Here is a 19566-nt window from a genome sequence, read left to right as displayed (position 1 = left end):
AGTAGGTTTAACAAACAACTCTGAATTTGTTAAACATAAGTTAATGGAAAACCCACATTTTCTGTTCTAGAGAGTTAACTTAAACTCTGAGTTAGTAACCAAGGTAACAGACTCTGTGAACTAAACCTGCTCACTGGCAGATTTTTGTCAACATAGTCTAAGTTTCTTTCTGACTCCTCCCCTCCTGCTGCACCCGAATCAGCTGACTGACTCTCCGATTCATTTTCTCATTTGTAAAGTTCTTTAAAATATTTAACTTATCGCTTTTACAATACTTCAGTTGTCTATAAGGACAGAGAAAGCAATTACATAGCAGATTTATGATCAGCTCAGAATAAATTGCCTCCATGTTTCTAAGTATGTGACTCTGTGGACAGTACTGCAGCTGTCAGCCAGTTTCCCTCCACTGTAAATATTTTTGGACTGTAACAATCACTCTTTAAAAACAACCTTATCTGTCAAAGCTTTAGAATAACTTACTGATTAAGGATTATTTATTTGTTGTGCTGTTTTTGGTCACACTGATGGAAAAAAAAAAAAATGTGTGTCATACTCAAAGATGATTGATCTGTGATTAGCCTTTCTGAAAGTTCTCAAAGGTTCTCAAGTCTATACTTAAAAAGTTTTTTGAACATGCTTCCTGTAATACGACCCTGCTCTACAGTGCATAAAGAGGGAAACAAACAAAACACAGGAAGTCCTAAAAACTGTGGTTCCTTTAATGGGCACATCCGGCTGGCTCCAGAAGAGCGTCCCAAAAGACTCCCACATTAACATGTCCAACTGTACAGTATTAAAAACCATGCTTACTGCAAGGTATAAAGCCTGTTTTGGCCTCTACTGACAGTTTCCCACCTAAACACAAAACTACAGTGGGTTTTTTTTTCCTCTTTTAAACATGTCCAACTCAATGCTGGAGTTAAAGGTGTAGCCACTTTAAATGACAGGTGTCCCAACACAGGAAAGTGAAGCTGGCTGCTGTCTGGTAGGCTTTGGGTCAACAAACTGAACCTCTTTGAGTGTTTGTGCAAACTGTCCAGAAAGTTTCTGCTTCTCTGTGCGTGAAATTGTAGAGTTTTGTTAGTCTGGCGGCAGCAGATTTGCATGTCTGTGGTACAGTTAATAGATGCAGATTGCTAACCAAGCCCGCTAGCTAGAGAATACCGCAACATGTCACTATCTCTCCCAAATATGGTCACATGTGGCTTCAAAAGATTAACACAGCTTAATGCTGAGCCTTCAAAAAGACTCCAAACCAGTGTGCGATGTCTTTTATATACAGTCTTTGGTTTTAACTTTAAGTACACTGACACTTGAACGCAACTATTCCTACCTGTTGTGACTTGGTTAACTTCTAATCAGCATTTCAATAACTCACCGCCCTGCCTCTGTTTTAGTAAAAACTAACAAATGCAAACACACATTTTCAAAATCAGCAGTGACACACAAATGGTTTCACGTTAGTTGTGTCATACTTTCATGTGAAACCGTCCGTTCCTGTCATTCCGGGGAAACATGGTGTGTCAAACCCACCTCTTACCCTCCACGAAAAATAAATGGGAGGGGTGCAAGGCTTACGGCAAATTCAATTTTTCGGCACACGGCGACTACGATTAACTTTAGAGGGAGAACATGAGGAAATCCAAGAGGATTAATTGCATTCATATGCACTTGTCCCAACAGGCAGAGCAACAAAGGGCTTGCCGAGGCGTGCTTTCAGCCGCTACTCTAACATTAGATGTAAACGACCGTTGGAAGCTAACGCCGACACTGGAAATGTCATTATTAGCAGTGCTGTTTGTTCCTGTTTAAACGCTTTGACTCATCTAGGATCGCATACAACAAACCAGTAAATATTACAGCATTAGTACACCTTATACTGAGCTATTAGGTGCTTTCATATTAATAATGACCGTTGACCCCCGACCCTAAGTTAAGTTTTAGCGATTGCAGCGTCACAAAAACAAATAAAAGAGCTGAAGAGTGCTATTCCACTCACCTCCAGGAAGAAATGCCTAGATTATAATTCATTAGCAGAGAGAATATATCCGAAATGCAACGATACTGTGGGTTAGTGTCCAACAGCGTGTCACTACTTCCCTCTTTATGCTTCCAACATCCTTGAAGAAACCAGGGGCGGAGCTAGGACCCCCCGACACGGGCCTGAAGGAACAGGAGCCCGAGAAGCAGGGGCGGTGTCAGTATATGTGTTCTTGTCAAGGTCTCCACATACACAAAAACAAACCGAAATAATACTGGTTGCTTAAAAATGGAAATAAAAAAAAATAGTTTTACTCCTTGTAACTTTGGTCAACGTACCAATTCTTTTGCATGTGTTTCTTGAGGCTGGGATGTTATGAAGTTCTGCTTGTGTCATAGTTTCTTTTCTGAACTTCTTAAATTTTGAAACATAGTCACATAGAGATGGAGAGAACATGCTAACTCCACACAGAAAAAAGCCCCAGTCAGATGGTGGATTTGAATTCATGACCTTCTTGTTGTGAGGCAACTATCTATGTAGCTGTCCCTAATGAAATGACAGCTTAAATAAGAGTTTTGATATTTACTGGTATAGAAAAAGGTATTCCCTCCTACAAAAAAGAAAAAATAGCTTCCATTTAAGCTTATTGTATTTACTTTGCAAGGGAGTTGGGATGATGTCATTCAAATCAAATACATTTTTCTTGTTCTTCACATGATTACTGCCAAACCATTAAATGTCACACTTTGTGTGTGTGCATATTTAATGTTTGTCCCATACAAACATACCTTTTAGCTTACATTTTGAGCTTGTTGTGATCCAATCACCATTTTGGTGGCATCATTTACTTGATCAGAAATAAATATAGTGGTGCTCACATGCAGCCATGAATATCATAGTGTTTTGAAACCTGATGTGAGTAGCGAGGTTTAAATCAACTGAATTCTCAATAATCGTTCTAACTCTTAGACTGACCATTATTTACAAAATGAACTTCAAGGTTAATTTACATATATCGACCCCTGCTGGCCATTAAAAGAATACAGGTTTAATGTATTTGTGAATTAGCTTCACTTTTTAGAACCAGAAAATACATCCATCTCTTACATGTGCATCATAATAATGGATGTTATAATATAGCTTATTATATAAATAGACATAAATCTATTTATCATAAAGTAAAAAATAATAAATAACTAAAGCTTTGAAATAAATCTTTTGGAGTGCAATAGCACCCTAACCGTAGCCAAAATACCAAATAAGAAATACATAATAGTGGATACATAACAGTGGGCTACAAGCAGAAAGTAGAAACACTTATAAATCTTTTAGTACATTAAAACTGTACTTGAGTAAAGTAATCAGAATAGAGTAATTGTAAAATGACATTATTACTGCAGATGTCCATTGCCCCCTCACCACACTAATATGCATAGAAGTCATTTACTCCAACTCCTACACAAATATGCAGCATGCTTCATTGCACTGTCTTGTAGCTTATTCATTAGCGAACAAGCTGCTTATTCTACATTACAATCCTGTGATTTTAATAGCAATGTGTGTACATTACTTTGTACCCATTCAAAAAATCAGTCTTAAGGAGTAGTGAACTACATTTTGCAGTAGTTACTTGGTATTTTGACTAAAGTCATATTTGCATAGCAATTCAACAAGTTCACTACTGAAATGTTTCTCATTACTATGTAATTTGTTAACCATTAACAGATCAAGCTGTTGCCAATTTCAAAGTAGTAAGGAGTAATTCTGCAGCTGACACACCTGTGTCTGATCACAGTTTTATTATTTTGCAATTATGTTATATTATATTTTTGTTCATGTAAATTATAAATGTTTTTCCATGTACGTTTGCAGTACTTCAGGTACTTGTGTAATATTGCCTACTATATAGCTCGAAAAACATTCCTTTCAACACTGTTAGGGAAAAATAATATATAGAAACCAAAAGATCAGTGAAGAACACAAATTTTTTTGCCTCTAAAGCAAAGTTAAGCTTCTTATTCTCCCAAAATATTTCTGCAAATACTTGCAAATATTAATTTAAAGGAACTCCAGGATTTTAGTGTCCAAACAGTTGGAAGTAAAAATAAGATACTGTTGGTCAAAGCCAGAAAATTCTGAACTGTATGTATGTCACTCATTAATTTATTTCTCCAGATTTTGGTGGACTTTTTTGGTGGGTTTAAAACAATAAAAAAAAACAATAAATAAAAAACAAACAAAACCAAACCCACACAATGGTGATATTTCAGGTCATGTCTTTATTTGCCAACCATTAAAACTGTTATTACTCATTGAAACATGTTTTTGCCTCCCCACCCACAATGACTGCACAAATTAGAAGACCAGTGTTACGAACAACTTTGTCATCAGAACTTACAGCAGATCCAAACCATTAAATACAGGATCGAAACAGAAGGAGTCATGTGAGAACATTCTGAATTAATGGTCAGGCACATAATTATTATACAAATCATCATCATCATCATCACTACAGTCTACAGCGAGGTTTTAGATTTAAGCTCACTGCCCAACAAGTCATTTAAAAAAAAAAAAAAAAAAAAAAAAGGAAGAAAAAAGAAAGTAATTTTACTGCTTCGCAGCATCACTTAAACAATTGCACTCTGAGATAAAGGAACATTTTTAGTAAAAAACTTCATTTATAATTTCTTAGATTGAAATATGTTAGAATAAATTAAAAAACAAAAAATCCATCCAGACCTTAACATAATCATGCTGAGCATTTACAGATACAGAGCCGATACTGTCAGAAACTGAAGATTTGAGAATCCTAGAGTGCTGAACTTGATCTTCTCTCAGCCCCAAATTTTTCCACCGTCTCAAATGTACACACTGCCTCTCAGCTGTCCAGTGACCTCAGCTCCTATTTATGGAGCACCAATACGGCAGAATTGCCATGTGACATAATGTTGGTCATTGTGTGGGAACAGATGCGGAATATGAAATAAGAGAAGAGGCAGACAGATTCACCTTTTTGACTGAAATAAGACAACTGGAGGATTTAGGCAGTTAAAGGCTTGTGGGGACTACAGCTGGTGACGTGGGTTTAGAGCCGACTGCAGCAGATGTTGTTAAAAAACGGCCACATTTCCGGGGTACAGATGCTGAACATTTGATACTAAAACAAAATCACAGATTTCAAGTGAGCCATCAGTTAGCAGTGACTTTTACGATCATTTTATTACAATAAGTGACTGAAGAAGCTCTCTTTATGAAAAAGTTTTTAAATCGAAAATTGTATCTGAAACAAACTGAAGTCTGTCATATTATGGTACAATTAAGGGCTACAGACTTAGACTTGGTTGAATCACTGATGTGAAACTACTCCTTAAGCAGTACCATGATTGATAAATGTTATGGACAAACAAAAGCCTCTTCAAATAATTAAGAACAACAGTTTGCCACCCTGACTTTACCATTAGCCAATTGCCCACATTATGTAACAATCATCAGACATTCTGTTCTTGCTAGAAGAGAGAGAAGGGAGAAAAAAAAAAAAAAAGGAAATTTCAGGCATGCAGCAAAGAAATTGAGGGGAAAAAAAAACAAAAAAAAAAACTGACCACAAATAATACTTTGCAGTGGATGTTCTGTTCAAAAGGCAGGTCAGTCTAAAATTGTAAATGTGTGATTGTTAGTGTTAAAGCTATTCTTGAGGTCTCTCAGTGGGCTCACTTTATCAATTTTCAGTCTTGGTTGCATTTCCCTTCATAAAAACACATCTACTCACTTTAAATTCCCTTCTCTCACTCTCTACTATCTTATAGGGTTAGTTCGCCATCTACCATGGCCTTAAGAGGGCTAATATTTGAAATATACCAGCTGGTAGCTAGTAAAAAGCATCATGGGGTAGATTAGTACTGTTGAGCTTGAGCCTGCAGAGTCAAAGGGTCCGGCCAGGAGGTGAGGTTCATGGATCAGTTCACAGTTTGGACCGCAGAGGCTTCAGGTACTTGTGGAAAGATTCGTGTACCTATAGGGAGGGAAAAAAAGTTGCTGAAATAATGCATTGCATTGTACACAATGATCACACAAACAGGTTTAGTGTGAGGTTGGATTTGCCAACATCTTCATTTTCATATAAAACACACTCGAGTTCCACGCTGCTGATAAATGCAAAGAGCAGCTTATCAGTAACACTGTGATCATACAACCTCGTGGGCTCGACTGACCTCTGTAGCATTGAGGGGGGATTTGCGAGCCCACTCGAACATGTGCTCATAAACATTCCCATCGTATCGTCCCAGGACCGAATTCAGCTTCTTGTCGTGGATGTCAAAGGCATCCGCCAGGGCCACAGCGTTGGGCCTCAGCTGAGCCAGCAGCTCCTTGATTCGACTAGAAATCTGCATCACCTGAGGCACACTCAGCAGTCCGGCCTAGAAAAAGAATTTGAGAAAAAACAAACAAACCCCACAACACCAGCAGCTGTAGAAATTTGGATCTTAGATCAGACCAAGCTGAGCAGTAGAAAGAGCCTTGAAATAGTACTGTTGTACTCATCTGCTGACCACACACATGATGATTTTGCTTACCTGTAGGAAGTCTCCAGAGTTCTTTGTGATGCCATACAGGGTGTAGAGCAGAGCCAGGGTTGACAGCACTGAGTGTACTGCTGTATCAGCAACCTCCCCAAGCTTGTCAGTAAAGAGTTTCACTACAACATAGTGACAGTGGGCCTGAACACGAGAGAGAGAGATAGATATAGATATATATATATATATATATATATATAGTCAGACTTTAACAAAAAAATCATGATTTGAACTGGACTTAAAAATGCAGTTTGCATATATCGGTGCTCTTACTCTACAAGAAACAAAAGAACCGAAGATACTGACTAGTAACAAACAACCTCCAACTTTAGGGCAATATTCAAAGGGTGACAGATGTTTTAGATATTCTTTTCAAGTAAAACCTTCCAAGGTTAGTCATAATTTATTCATAAAAAAGGACAATCAAGCAAAATTGAACTTACATTTGAGGCTCTGACCAGGTCAATGGCGCTGTTGTTCCAGGCATCCTCCTGACTCTTCCTGCGTTGCAGCTCCTGCTGGATGCTCTTCGCTGCCAGCTCCACTAGACTATAAACACAGAAACATAGCGTGCATTAAGCAACAAAGCCAGAATTACCTCCTTGTGGTTGTAGGTAAGCTGCAGTTTTCCATCCCCGTATGTCTAGACTAAAATGTGTACCGAATGCTCTTCAATGGATCAACATTAAAGATTAGCGCTCACCTACAGAGTTGCATACTGAATACAACTAAATGTGAGTACGATCAGTCTTCCCTTTTCGTTCACAATTATAGATCAAAGAGTGTTTCATGTCACACTAAAGTTGACTTAACCTTTTGTGATGGAAAACAAAAAAAGATGAGCCCCTCCTATGACAGTAACTAGTGTTTGCATAATAGACTTAATAGATAAATAGCAGGTTTACACTAAAGACTTGGAGGAAGCTAGTACAACTAGTTAACCTACAACATTCAAGCTTCAATGAATACATCTAAAATCGGGCTTAGACAGGGATTATGAAGTCCTGGATTAAGGCAAGTAAGCTAAAAATGAGGTTTTATGCTGTGAAATAATGATAAAAAAAACAAATGTTTTTGTGGCATTGCTGATGTTATGACAGCTACTGTAAGAGCGGTTTCTTCTTTGGTGGTAAACAAAACAAATGCAGGGGTACAAAGAGAGCATTTTACAACTTGGGGAGGCAGAGCAGCCACCAACCTTAAACACAAATTAACTGAATTAGTTTGAGTCTGAAACGATACAGTATGTGCGCCCTTTGGATGAAACAAGAAAAACTTCCAGGTGCCTCAAATAATCAGAAACACGTGGATTAAGATAAAAAGGGGAGATGAGAGAAGTTGCCTACGCTCCCTGACAAACACTGCTGAGTCCAAGTTAAACCTGCCTCCCTGATGGATTTATTTAATCTTCAATTTAGAGACGCTTTAATCCTCCCTCTTGCAATCGCCTTAGTTAGAGCAGGCAGAAATGTACGACTGAGCAAATGTCAGACTGTGCAAGTCCATTTTTAAGAAACACCAAACAAGCTTTTTAGTCTGGTTCTTGACTAAAGCCTCACCCCTCCCAAGCCTTACCTGCCAACACAGAGTCAGTGTTTGACACCATAACACTCATTTAGTTTTTTCAGATATGTCAAACTCCTCTTATGAAAAACTAGCCTTTTACTACTTTTTTTTTTTTCCATCTGTTTAGTCCCAATAATTTAAGCATCATTTTCCTAATACTATTCAAAAAAACAAACAAAACAAAACACCCAATTAGAAATGCATATTTGCCTTTTAACCCTCTGATGTTTAAAGTTGGACCACATTTAAAAAAAACAAAAAAAAAAACAAAACAAAAAAACCTTCCACCACAGTTGACACTCCCTGCCAGATGGGTTTCGATAATGACAGCTGCAGTTATGTGATCAGCTCTGCATATCATGTCACATGCAGGAAATGACCAACAACTGCAGGTGTAAGTCAGACTTGCACTAGCAAACTGAACTATTAAAGAGATCAGTAGTGACAACTGCAAGACTTGTTTTTAAAAAGAAAATACGGTGTATAACATTTAAGGAAGGACAACACTCAGTGGAAACCCATTGCTAAATATGAATGGGAATCAAAAAGCAACTTTGTCAGAGACCATCATGATCATGGTTCTCAGTTGTGAAGTGGCAGCATGGAGAGAGCATATTTTACCACCCCCACTGCACTTTACTGTGTAGAAATGTTACTATACACAGTAAAATACACAGATTTCTTCTCTGTACACAGTTTAAATTCTTTTGTACACAACTTCTTTTACGGTTTTTCATTTTTCTAATATCTCCAATTGACTTTTTCTTCCTGACTTCTTCCTTTTGCTGCTGGAGCAAGTGAATTTCCCCAGTGTGCAATCCAATGTTCAAGTTCCATCACCTTTTCTAATGTACGAACCCAGAAAACCTGTACAATTCTACTAGATATATAAATATTAATGGCAAATAAAAGGAAACAGGTAATATTTCATGTAACAAGGTCATCATCTTTCCCACTGCTTTCTTACATGGCTGCTCGGAGTTTGTAGACCTCCGTCAGGCTAGTCAGGTCATTGATGTCAACCACTGTTGGCCTGGCAGCGACGGGCTGTGGCTGCACCCTCCGCACATCTGCTTCATTCAGGTATGACACAATGCCGCTCAGCTGCTGGCCTGCCTTAGCCTGTTTGTAGCTCTTCACCAGGTATCTGCAGACACAAGTGTTCAGTTTAACAGTTAGATGCGCGAGATAGCTAGCAGCTGTGTTTCTATCAATTGAAAGCTTTACAGAAATATTTACTGTACCTATTAGAAATAAAAGTTAACATATCTTCATTTTTCAATTCTTTGTGTGTGTTTTAGTCATCGGTGTGAAGGTGAGTTTATGAATGGAGCTTTTGTGTTACACCACCAATACTGACACATAATTCAGCTTCAGTAGTTCTCTAATTTGTGGTGTTAAATGTCACTTTGCGTTACCTGGCAGTCTGCAGCATCATGACTGTATTCTCTCCTTCGTAGGTGCAGGTAGGGGTAAACTCAACATAAATGTCCGGCAAGGCACTGCTTCGAGAGTAACCGTGGCCACCACATGACATGCGGCACACCTCGATGGCTGAGGTCGCTTCCCATGAGGTGAAGGCCTTCAAACCCGCAGACAAGGCATGGAGCTGTGAATTAGAGGGCAAAGCAAGTGAAACAGATTAATTCATAGCTATGAATGAATTAAACTTAAGAAATGGGAACAAATATATGGTTCTGTGACAGGCTGGACTGAAAGTAAGTGGAAGACATTTTTTTTTTTCTAACATTTTGCTCAAAATTCCAAACAGATTTGTTTTTTTAAAATGTAAAGTGTAAAAATCAATTTTAAAAAAAGAAAGTGTTTTTAAATGTTATGTGATTAATCTGTCCATTGATCATCACCACAATTCCTCACTTAATTCTCATTCTAGTACACCCCACCCAGCCCCCAACTTAATTTAGACCCTGACCGCAGAAGTGGGATCAACAGAGTGGGTGCACTAGTCCCTGAGAAAAACTCCTGCAGTGGGGGGAGGAGGAGGAGGAGGGAGGGGAAAAAAAAAAAAAAAAAAAAAAAAAAAAAAAGGCAATTAAGCTTTGATGCCCCACATGAGGGTGGCTGGTCAGTACCTCAGGCATCTCGCTGAAGTCTCCCTGGTTGATGTCTTCAGTAATGCGGTGGTAGGTCTGCCTCATGTACTGGCCAACAAAAGTGAAGGCATAGGCTGTGGCCAGCAGAGGGAACAGCTTGTACTGCTGTGTCTGATAGTCGAGGATCTGAGGCTCTGGCTCTCTGTGCAATAGAAACACAAAACTATTATTTTTTTTTCATGATTGAAACAGTGACACAGACGAGCGAGACCACCGAGTTTAATACTCTCAGGTCTTTTTATAGTCACCTATGCAAAAGTTGCAGATATGTCAATCCTAGCTGTTTACACTGCAGTATACTTCACATCACATACCGCTGGGATTCATTTTTCCTTTAAGCTGATATTCGGGCAAACTAGGAACCACTAGTAGTGTGAAGTACTTTAAAGTACTAGTGTAACTTTCAGCCTGTTCACTTGGTTTATTTCAGCTCAACTACAAACCTGCATTTGTTTTTACTCACTACTTTTGAGTCATGAGATGTTTGTACAAATGTTTGCATTGACAGCAATCAACTGTCCACTGACCCTGGCCGTATTTCAGACTGGTGACGAACGGCACTGTAGCGGATGGCAATGGTGGAGGACTTTGCAAGGGCTCGAGCTGACTCTGCGACAATCATGGAGCGGATGAACACCATGGTGCCGTAGGTCAGCTTAGTACTTGGTGGTTGCACATAGGTTCCATCTGGCTCCACCTGGTGGACAGAGTCATATTGAAGCCCCACTTGAAATGTATTTATTCTGTATCCATATAACCACCAACAACACCAAGTGTCAATGTATATTACCAAACTGAATAAGTATTTTTTTTTTTAAGTAATTCTTGCAAGGCATTTGCAAATGTAATCCCAATGAGGACACAATTTCTGACACTCATCAGTTAAACCACCACTGTTAGCACAGATTGGTGCTTGATTATAAAAGAATCTGCAAGGAGCAAAAGGACAAGCAATGGTTGAAACATGACCAATGACCCTGCCTTATTGCAGTAACGGGGTATAATTTCAAGATCAGCAATTCCCTTCCCAAACATCACAAACAAAGAGCTGAGGTAAATTAATCCACTCATGGCGAATCACTGCTGTTAAAAAGACAAACTTTCATTTCACCTTGGCGTATTTCATCAGCATGTTCTCCCGTGGAATTCGTACGTTCTCCAATTTCAGGAAGCCGTTGTCAACCTCATTGAAGCCAAACTTGGGGCCAATGTCGCCAACAACAATACCTGAGAGAGAAAGATAAACAAAGCCAGTAAGAGAAAAAGTGAGATGGACAGAAAGGATGATGAGGACTTCCTTTACAAATATCACATTCAGAAAGTCATCACAGACTGTGGTTACCTGGCAGGGGTAAATGTGTGTTCATATCTCTGATGGGTACGATGAAAGCATGCAGACCATGGCAGTTTCCAAGAGTGTAAAGCTGTGCTAACACTATGGCATGGTTGGAGGTCTTCCCAACTAGAAAGAGAGAGTGAAATGGTTAACAAAAGCAAAACAAGAAAACCCCACAAACGCTATTCATGATGAAACCCCAGACCTAACGGAGTCAAAACACTTACGTCCTCCGGGCCACCACTTGATGGAGCTCACAGTGGGACTGTTCAAGACAAACTCTTGAGTGGCTGGATCATATGTGGCTGTAGTCTCCAGCCCTCTAAGGTGTGTGCCTGGAGTGATTCAATATGTCAAAGGCCACCAGACACACATGCAGAGAACACAGTTAAAAAGCAAAAGTAGTGCATCACAATGCTGGTTAGACATTAGCAGTCGATCTGATGATTTTTATGCAAAACTACTACTACTGTTAACAAACATGCCTAGACTAAAAATTACATTTACAGAACTTTAGCATCAGAGATGGAAAAAAAAAATCTAAGTTTAAACTTAAACACATTTGGCCCTTGAGACTTAAAATGGAGTATCCAGTATAAATTTACTTAAATAAAATAGCTGAATCCACTTCTCTCCGAGAGAAGCTTGTAGGTGTTTGACAGATCTTAATTTTCAATCACAATTTTAAGATGATTCAGTTGCATGCCGTTTAAACTGGATTTTACTGGTTTTTAGTTAAAGACATAACAGCCCATGCTGTTAAAGTATAGTAAAGATTATTAGTGAAGACAAGAAAACAAAACAAACACAAACCAGATAAGAAGAGCTACTGTGGAACAGGAGGGGTGGCCAGGGAGTACAACAGCCAGTGAGAAACTACTCAATGTTTCTCTGTGGTTACATTTTTTTTAAAGTTCTGAAAGGAAAACTTTACACTTGTCCAGTGGCCCCGTGGACACAGATGTTATGTAAATGAATCATTGGTTTCAAGATTTTTTTTCCTCTTTAACAAAGAAGAAAACACTTCCACTGTCAGAGATATACTGGGTGCATTTACCATCATCTTAGTTAAAGTTAAACCAGCACAGTGGTTTAACTCTTACGTTGTTTGCAGCAGTTCTCTAGTTGACTGAATTTACCTAAATTCCTTGAAGTGTCTTTAAATAAACCACTTGTACACCAGCGCAAATTTTGGTTGGTGAATATACATATTTGAATAATAAACTAGTGCTGAATGCCATGTGTAAAATAAACAAATAAATAAATAGATAAAAAAAAAAAAAAAAAAAAAAACAACTTTACTTTAAATCGCAACCAACCTGACTCAATAGTTTGGGAATATTAACAATAAAATTGAAAATGGCATCGTATTCCTAACTGGCCTACTGTTTTGGACTTCATTTTACCGTGGCCCATCTCAGTCTGAGCGTAGGTGCCGATGATCTTTAGGGTCCAGGCGGGCATGAAGAAACGGTCCATTTGCTCTGGGGTGGCCTGGTTGAGTAGTGTGGGCAGGAACATCCCGAGATGAAGATCCAGGGGTTCTGGCCTGTCAGGGTGCACACATCTTGGCCACGCAAGGCAGTGGGAAATGGGAAAAAAAGCAGGTTGTAATGTAGAAAGGGCGAGGAGAAGGGACGCAGATGGTGGAAGTGATTATGAAGAGTTTAAGACAACGTTAGCAGAGATGAATGAGAAGATAATGATGCAGTTTTGTATCCGCAGGAAGAATTATTTACAGGAATTGAAATAGTGATGCAAGAATAAAAGACATGTGCACAAGCAGCAGAGAAAGAGGTGACAAAGACAAATTAAAACAATTTGTCAGCATGACATGCATATTGGAATTGCTGATTTGATCATGTGGTGAGAATCTAACTTCAAACTTCATAAATGCCATTTTCCAAAAGTTTGTCTTTAGTAGCTGGATCTACACATTTAGCCATACCACTGACAGGGATGACCAAGACTTGAACTTTAGCCTCAGTTTGGGTTGCTCAGTTGGCAACAACTCAAAGCCACCAAAAATGTTTAGGGGAGTGGAACGGATACATAGATGTAAACTGGACCTGCTTGTTACAACGCTGACAGAATGTATATTAATTAAGTCTAAAGAGATAACTGGTAGTGTTATTTATATGCTCATTTTGAATATGATACTAGTCACATGTTGGGAAATAAAGTTGGGATGGGGCAGCCAAAGTGGAACATTTAATTATTAACATGACTTTGTAGTTACAAAAACAAAACAAAAAAGGATAGTGCTTTCTTTGGTCCTGAGATCATTTACAATGGACAAAAATTGTTTAATGATTTTTGGAACCCATGGTTAGAGTGTCCTGCAGGCTAAAGAGGAGAAGGAACATTAAACAGTCCAGTCATTGAAAGGATTCAGTGTGTCGTGAAAAAAAATAAAATAAACAAAAGCAAAAAACAAAAAACCCCAAACAAAACCAAACAAAACACAGAAGCAGTTAGTTCCTAAACAAAGGAGCAAAAATGTGCCACCCCCAACTTTAATAAAATAGTGTAGCAGGCAGCAAATTCAAAATCAGCAACTGTTGTGAACACACAGTGCAGAGTTTTTATTTTGTATCATTTTCAGTGAATATGGGGTCTAAATCGCAAATTTCAGCAGTCTGATATTAGGAATAGCCTCACAAGAGTGTTAAGGCACCCTTGACCACAACTAAGTGTTCTCTCTAACTGACCCAGTGTAGGCTCAAACCAAACTGAACTGGTGAGTGAATACAGGGGTAAATATTAAGTGCAGCTTTGTGACAGATTTACAAATTCAAAATAACATCCACCCGGCTTTTTAACAGAAAGCCACCAAACAATAGCTGCTTGGCCCACATTCTCTCTCACATAGATTTGCTAATTTCTCAGATTACAAAGAGACATTCAGAGGCCTCATTATGAACTCATGAGCCACAAACGTCTGCAGCTTATAATGCTGCTTTTCTTACTCTTTCAAGACTTCATGAAAAAGACAACTGAACTAGTTTCATGTTTCTAGTTCCCATCATTTCAAATCCACAGGCCAAACAAAGACAGGCCATCTCTGATCAGTTATTCAGTCTTAATTGTTAAATCATGCATAGAAAAGAGCGCAAATCAAGGGAGCAATCAAAATATACACAAGCTTCATAATTGGGGCATTATCAACATAGAAAGGAGAATGAAAGAGTCAGTGGGAAGGAAGTAGACTTAGAAACTGCGTATGGGAAAGTGTTGATGACATAAAACTAGTTTAATATTTAGGGTCTAAATGGGAACTTCTACTGAAGCTATGCTAATAGCATGGATAGATCTACATGTAGCGTGTCTTTTAGAAAAGCATGCAACTGCAAACACAATCATAAGGACACACATGCAACTACTTTGGATTTTCTCAATATTTTGCTTCTGTCAAACACATACAAGAAATTAGAGTTATGGTTTTAAAAGTTTTATTCTTTTGCTCAAATGTGACTGCTGATCATTTATCAGCAGAGGATGATGAAGTTTTGTCCAAGGGCCTTAATCAACATTCAGTAAGTTCAAAGCTAAGTCCAGGACTGACCGTGACCCATCTCAGTTTGGGCATACGTGCCCATCACCTGGTAGGACTCTGCCAAAGGCAACCATTTCTTTTTTTGGTGATGGTCACATTGGCTGTGCAGGAATGGGATGAACATGACAAAGTGTAGTCCCAAAGGCTCCTGATTGTTGCCTTTGACCATACTGGGTAAAGGGAAGTGTACACAAGTGTGGTTCAGACAATGTTAACTCACATATTAGACACTGATAAGTTGATTACATCCAATTGGAAATTTTCTACATACATCAAGTTTGGATCTGTCAAACACATACAAGAAATCAGAGCTATTCTTGGTGTTAAACACTTTTCCCACCCTGCTTAAAATGGCATTTTGCCTGGCCTTAGAAATCATTTATTAAACTTTTGGGGGAAAAAAAACAAAAACAGAAATAATTGTAAATTTGAAGCGTTTCAACACAGAATCATTAAGTTTTGTCCAAGGAACTCCACAGAAATAAAGTTAATTTGTGTTAAAAGCTAAATCCAAGACTGACTGTGACCCATCTCAGTTTGGGCATATGTGCCCACCACCTGGAAGGACTCTGTCAGAGGCAACCATTTCTTTTTTTGCTGAGAGTCACACTGGCTGTGCATGGTTGGAAGGAACATGCCAAAATGTATTCCCATAGCCTCTGGGATGTTGCCTTTGACCATACTGGGTGAATACAAGGTCAGATTTACCATCAACTCAAATGTTAGATGACTGCATTATTTTATGACATCAAGTTTATTTCCTATATAGTGATATTAAGTTTGGATCTGTCAAACATACAAGAAGTGAGAGGTACTTCTTGCTACTTGCTAAAACAAAACAACCCCAAAATATAACTTAGATTAAACTCTCAAAAGTTGCGAATTTGAGGCATTTTAGCACAGGATCATGAAGTTGTGTCTAAGGGTCTTAAATAGTCAAGTCAATAAGTTTAAAGTAAATCCAAGAATGACCGTGACCAGTTTGGCCAGATTTTACCAAGTGGAGCAAAAAACCCCCCAAAAAACCCCAAAAACAAAAACAAAACAAACAAACAAACAAACCATGCAAAAAGCAAAAATGCAAGTGAAGAGATCTAACAGTACTCATTTTAAAACAAAGATGCATGGACTTTAATGTACAAATGGTGCTAATTAGCCAGTCAAAAATAAATATACCCAATGAACCCAGTAAATAACCAAAACAGTGTGTACATGGAAATGCAGATTTTAATCATGTGCTTCTCTACAAAAGCATTTAACAATTCAGATGAACTGGAGGCAGTGGAAGGAAAACCAATAGGGAATGTTTGGTTTTCTTTTTTTAAAATGGGGCAAACCCTCTTAGAAATTGCTGGGGACTGTGTGCAGATAAATCTGTACGATCTCTAGACAGATCCAACAGCTCAAGTGAAAGACATGACAAACTATTACAGTGATTGTGTAGATAATGAACAAAGAACTTTGCTTACAGTCAGATCCTGACCCATCTGCATTTTTAATAAGTGTGTAAATGGAAACATTTTTTTCCCTGTATGTTATGTAATGTTGCAAGCCAAACCCCCATTAAAAGCTATATTTTGGCAGACATTTCAGTACAGCATGCATTATGTGGTAGTGGGGAAATTTTAAAACATTTAAAAATTAAAATAAACAGGTAATGTGTCATGTTGCAGAGCTCTGTGCCTTTTTCTCAGATGTGCATACACACGGAGTTGCTCTTGTGCTCTTTGCAGTTTTCATTGTGGATCAATCTCTATGCAGAAATATGACATTCAACCTGAAACACTCCAAACCCATCTGCTCACTGTTCCTCATCAAAATATGACAATGGTCTTCAGTAATATGAGGACCAGAAGAATGTGGGGCTCAGCTCTAAACATGCAGGGTGGGAACTCAGTGACGAGCTACAGATCATTTGGGGATTTTTGACTGTTAATAAATCTGGTCATGTGTCTTGACAAATCAAAGGATTTGTATGAATATGTGCAGTTTACAGTGGAAGTAAAGCGGCACTGCATGGTAGAGCTTTGAAGAATTGAGTTTAAGTAAATGCACACAGCTCATGAAGAAAGCGCACAATACGTGGCAGATTGCTGCCCTCTAACACAATTTTAATCTTATGCGAACTTTGCTCCAGCTGCTTTTGTTGTTGACTTAGTTGCCAAGAGTGGTTTAAAAAAAATCTACTTGATTGGGTTCAATTTGGAGGGGGGAGGGCTCTTAACTTCCTAGGGCCTGGCGTCCACATATGTGGACATCACATTTTGGGTTATTTAGACCAAAATACTCAATTTTGCTCTACAAGGGCCTGATATCCACTTACGAGGACAATATACTGCTACTGTTCTATCGAAATTTTAAACAAATATCCTCATAAGTGGCTCTCATTTTTCTCAGAAACAAAAATTAGGTAAAAATATTTTTTTTTAGTAATTCTTTGTTTTTACATTCATCAGGTCCCAATCAGCCCAAATATCAAAGAGAAATTAAAAATGCATGCCGTGGAAGAGTTCGGGTCTTAGGAGGTTAATTAAGAAAACTATATTAGGCCCGTTCATGTAACATCTGTGACACTGTCTGGGATTATTGTTCGAAAACAAACATTGGTTTTCGTTGCTTTGCATATCGCACACGAGCTGACAGAGAAGGTGGGTGGATAATTTGATTACTGTCAAAGTACAGTCGGGGTGTAGTAACATTAAAGTACACCACATACACGATACTTTACCTTTGAGCCTCACATCATTTGCTTCATAAGAACATTTCGTTAAGCCTTTTTATGAGTATACGCTGAAATGCACTGAGTGTGATAAGCCCCCCCTCCCCCCTTATACTTCTACAGATGAACAGCATCTACACACAAACGAGTGGATTTAAACATTTGCAGGCTGTTCTTTAATAACAAACCCATCTACTTTAACAGTTGGCTTTATGAGCTGATTCTTCTACCACATACCTCTTATAGTGGTAGATCTCCTCTGGGTCAGCAATACCATACTCTCTGAGCTTCAGGATCATTTGGGCACTTTTTCTAATGGCTTGGTCATAGCGCTCACTGCGGGACAAGAAGTTTGGGTCTTCTTCCTTAAAGTCTGGGTCGCTGAAAACGAGTGACTCTACAGTGGAAATTCAAACATTCATGCATTAGTGAGGCAGCTACTAATTGAACAGGTATGGCACGCTGAAAAGGATGAATCCCACAAATACCTCAAGGCAAAACACATAGTAAGCCTGTTTCACCAGAATTGAGTAGGACACAACCACTCAGCATCCTATAACAAACTGTAAAGAAGTCATTCGCTTAGCAGAATGGTTTTAGTGGGTTTTTTTTTCTAGGTAAAAGACAGTAATTAAATTTCTAAAAGAGGTCACATGGGAAGCTGGGATTGCTGCAAAGGTAACTCTACACACAGGCTGAGTTCAGTTCTGCTTAATATCAATAACTAATTCTTTCTCTTTATGAAGTTATTGGTGTGATTCTCCAGTCCCATGAGGCCCCTTGGGAAAATTAATTGTTCCCCCTTGTCCTGTGATCCCTGATGACACAAGAAACTGCTTCCGTTAGCTTGGCATTAGCAGTTTATCAGTTTATATGAGAGACACATTAACCTTTACTAAAAAAAAACTGCAAATGCCCGTTTATTGATTTCCACAATGCCACATTTCAGCTTGAATCTGAACATTGGAGTACCGGATGAAAGATTTCACTGTACATAAATATACCTACGTAGTAATCAGTATGCTCCTCAAGTTGTGCTGAACTAACATTACACGGGGCGTGTCAGCATTTTGGGTTCATCTAGGTGGGTTAAAGTGCATTGCTTCAGTACAGTGAAACGCATAAAACTTAATCATAAATATAAATGACACTAAAGCTGAATTTAGATTCGGATCACATAAAAATCATTGTGGCACAGTCAACTTCAGAAATGCCACTTTAAACTAATAATTCTGAGACTGATATAAAAGTGTGTTGTACCCCGGACACTGAAAGTCACCTGCAGGTTATGAGAGCTGCTAACACCTTAGCTAACAGCCGATGGAAACACGGCTGTGCTAACATTAAACTTCTCTTACCTTCACGTGAGTGTTTTTTACTTAAATGCAAGTACAGGTCCCATGATCGTATTAAATTAAAACAGTCAGCAGCACCAAACGCGTTAAAATAACATGTTTTGACCAAGGAAGACATTTACAATCTCACCAATTTCTCGCCTTCTTCTGGTCTTTTCTGGGCCACCGTCCAAAATAAAGGTCAGTTTTTCGACGTCAAACGTGGCATTTTTTCTTTCCTTAACGATATCAGGATTCATGGTTCCGTCTCAGACTGGAAACAATACTTACTACTTAAAACTATGAAGCGACCCAGATCCTAAAACTCCTGCAAACTGACGGCTTCTCCTGAATCGGCCTCTTATCCACGCAGGCGCAGAGAGGCG

The 19566-nt window shown here is 38.6% G+C and overlaps 2 protein-coding genes across 4 annotated transcripts in view; both read right to left on the bottom strand.

Annotated features, from left to right (window-relative positions):
- The window catches only part of LOC146385284 (inactive rhomboid protein 2-like), a 34236-nt gene extending 32107 nt beyond the window's left edge, over window positions 1–2129 (bottom strand). The window contains exon 1 of the mRNA XM_084930930.1: window positions 2000–2129. The gene's annotated coding sequence lies outside the window, so the exon portion shown is untranslated. The remainder of the gene's footprint in view (window positions 1–1999) is intronic.
- Window positions 2130–4240: 2111 nt separating this feature from the next.
- Window positions 4241–19549, bottom strand: acox1 (acyl-CoA oxidase 1, palmitoyl). Of its 3 annotated transcripts, none has more exons than XM_084930924.1 (14): window positions 19332–19549; window positions 18084–18243; window positions 15137–15297; window positions 11799–11906; window positions 11578–11697; window positions 11347–11462; window positions 10763–10932; window positions 10215–10377; window positions 9540–9730; window positions 9089–9268; window positions 6999–7104; window positions 6556–6699; window positions 6193–6399; window positions 4241–5993 (listed from the first exon to the last, which is right to left on the bottom strand). In XM_084930924.1, the coding sequence occupies exons 1-14, from the start codon at window positions 19438–19440 to the stop codon at window positions 5943–5945; spliced, it is 1986 nt and encodes a 661-aa protein (XP_084787050.1). In that variant the 5' UTR covers window positions 19441–19549; the 3' UTR covers window positions 4241–5942. The 3 variants fall into 3 exon arrangements, with proteins under 3 accessions (XP_084787050.1, XP_084787049.1, XP_084787051.1); XM_084930923.1 differs by lacking the exon at window positions 15137–15297 and adding an exon at window positions 12978–13138; XM_084930925.1 differs by lacking the exons at window positions 15137–15297; window positions 19332–19549 and having other exon boundaries at window positions 18084–18234.
- Window positions 19550–19566: the final 17 nt, after the last annotated feature.

This window comes from Perissodus microlepis, chromosome 6 (assembly GCF_051167445.1).
Source record: "Perissodus microlepis isolate ML-2025 ecotype Zambia chromosome 6, ASM5116744v1, whole genome shotgun sequence".
Taxonomy (NCBI): domain Eukaryota; kingdom Metazoa; phylum Chordata; class Actinopteri; order Cichliformes; family Cichlidae; genus Perissodus; species Perissodus microlepis.
Note: the sequence above shows the minus strand (reverse complement) of the source record. Positions and strands in the feature narration are given on the sequence as shown.

Coding starts and splice junctions, on each gene's coding strand:
- acox1 (XM_084930924.1), bottom strand. CDS start 19,440: ATGAATCCTGATATCGTTAAGGAAAGAAAAAATGCCACGTTTGACGTC. Junction 11,698..11,798: donor CAAGTGGTGGCCCGGAGGAC/GTAAGTGTTTTG, acceptor CTCTCTTTCTAG/TTGGGAAGACCTCCAACCAT. Junction 5,994..6,192: donor CCCCCCTCAATGCTACAGAG/GTCAGTCGAGCC, acceptor CCCTCCCTATAG/GTACACGAATCTTTCCACAA.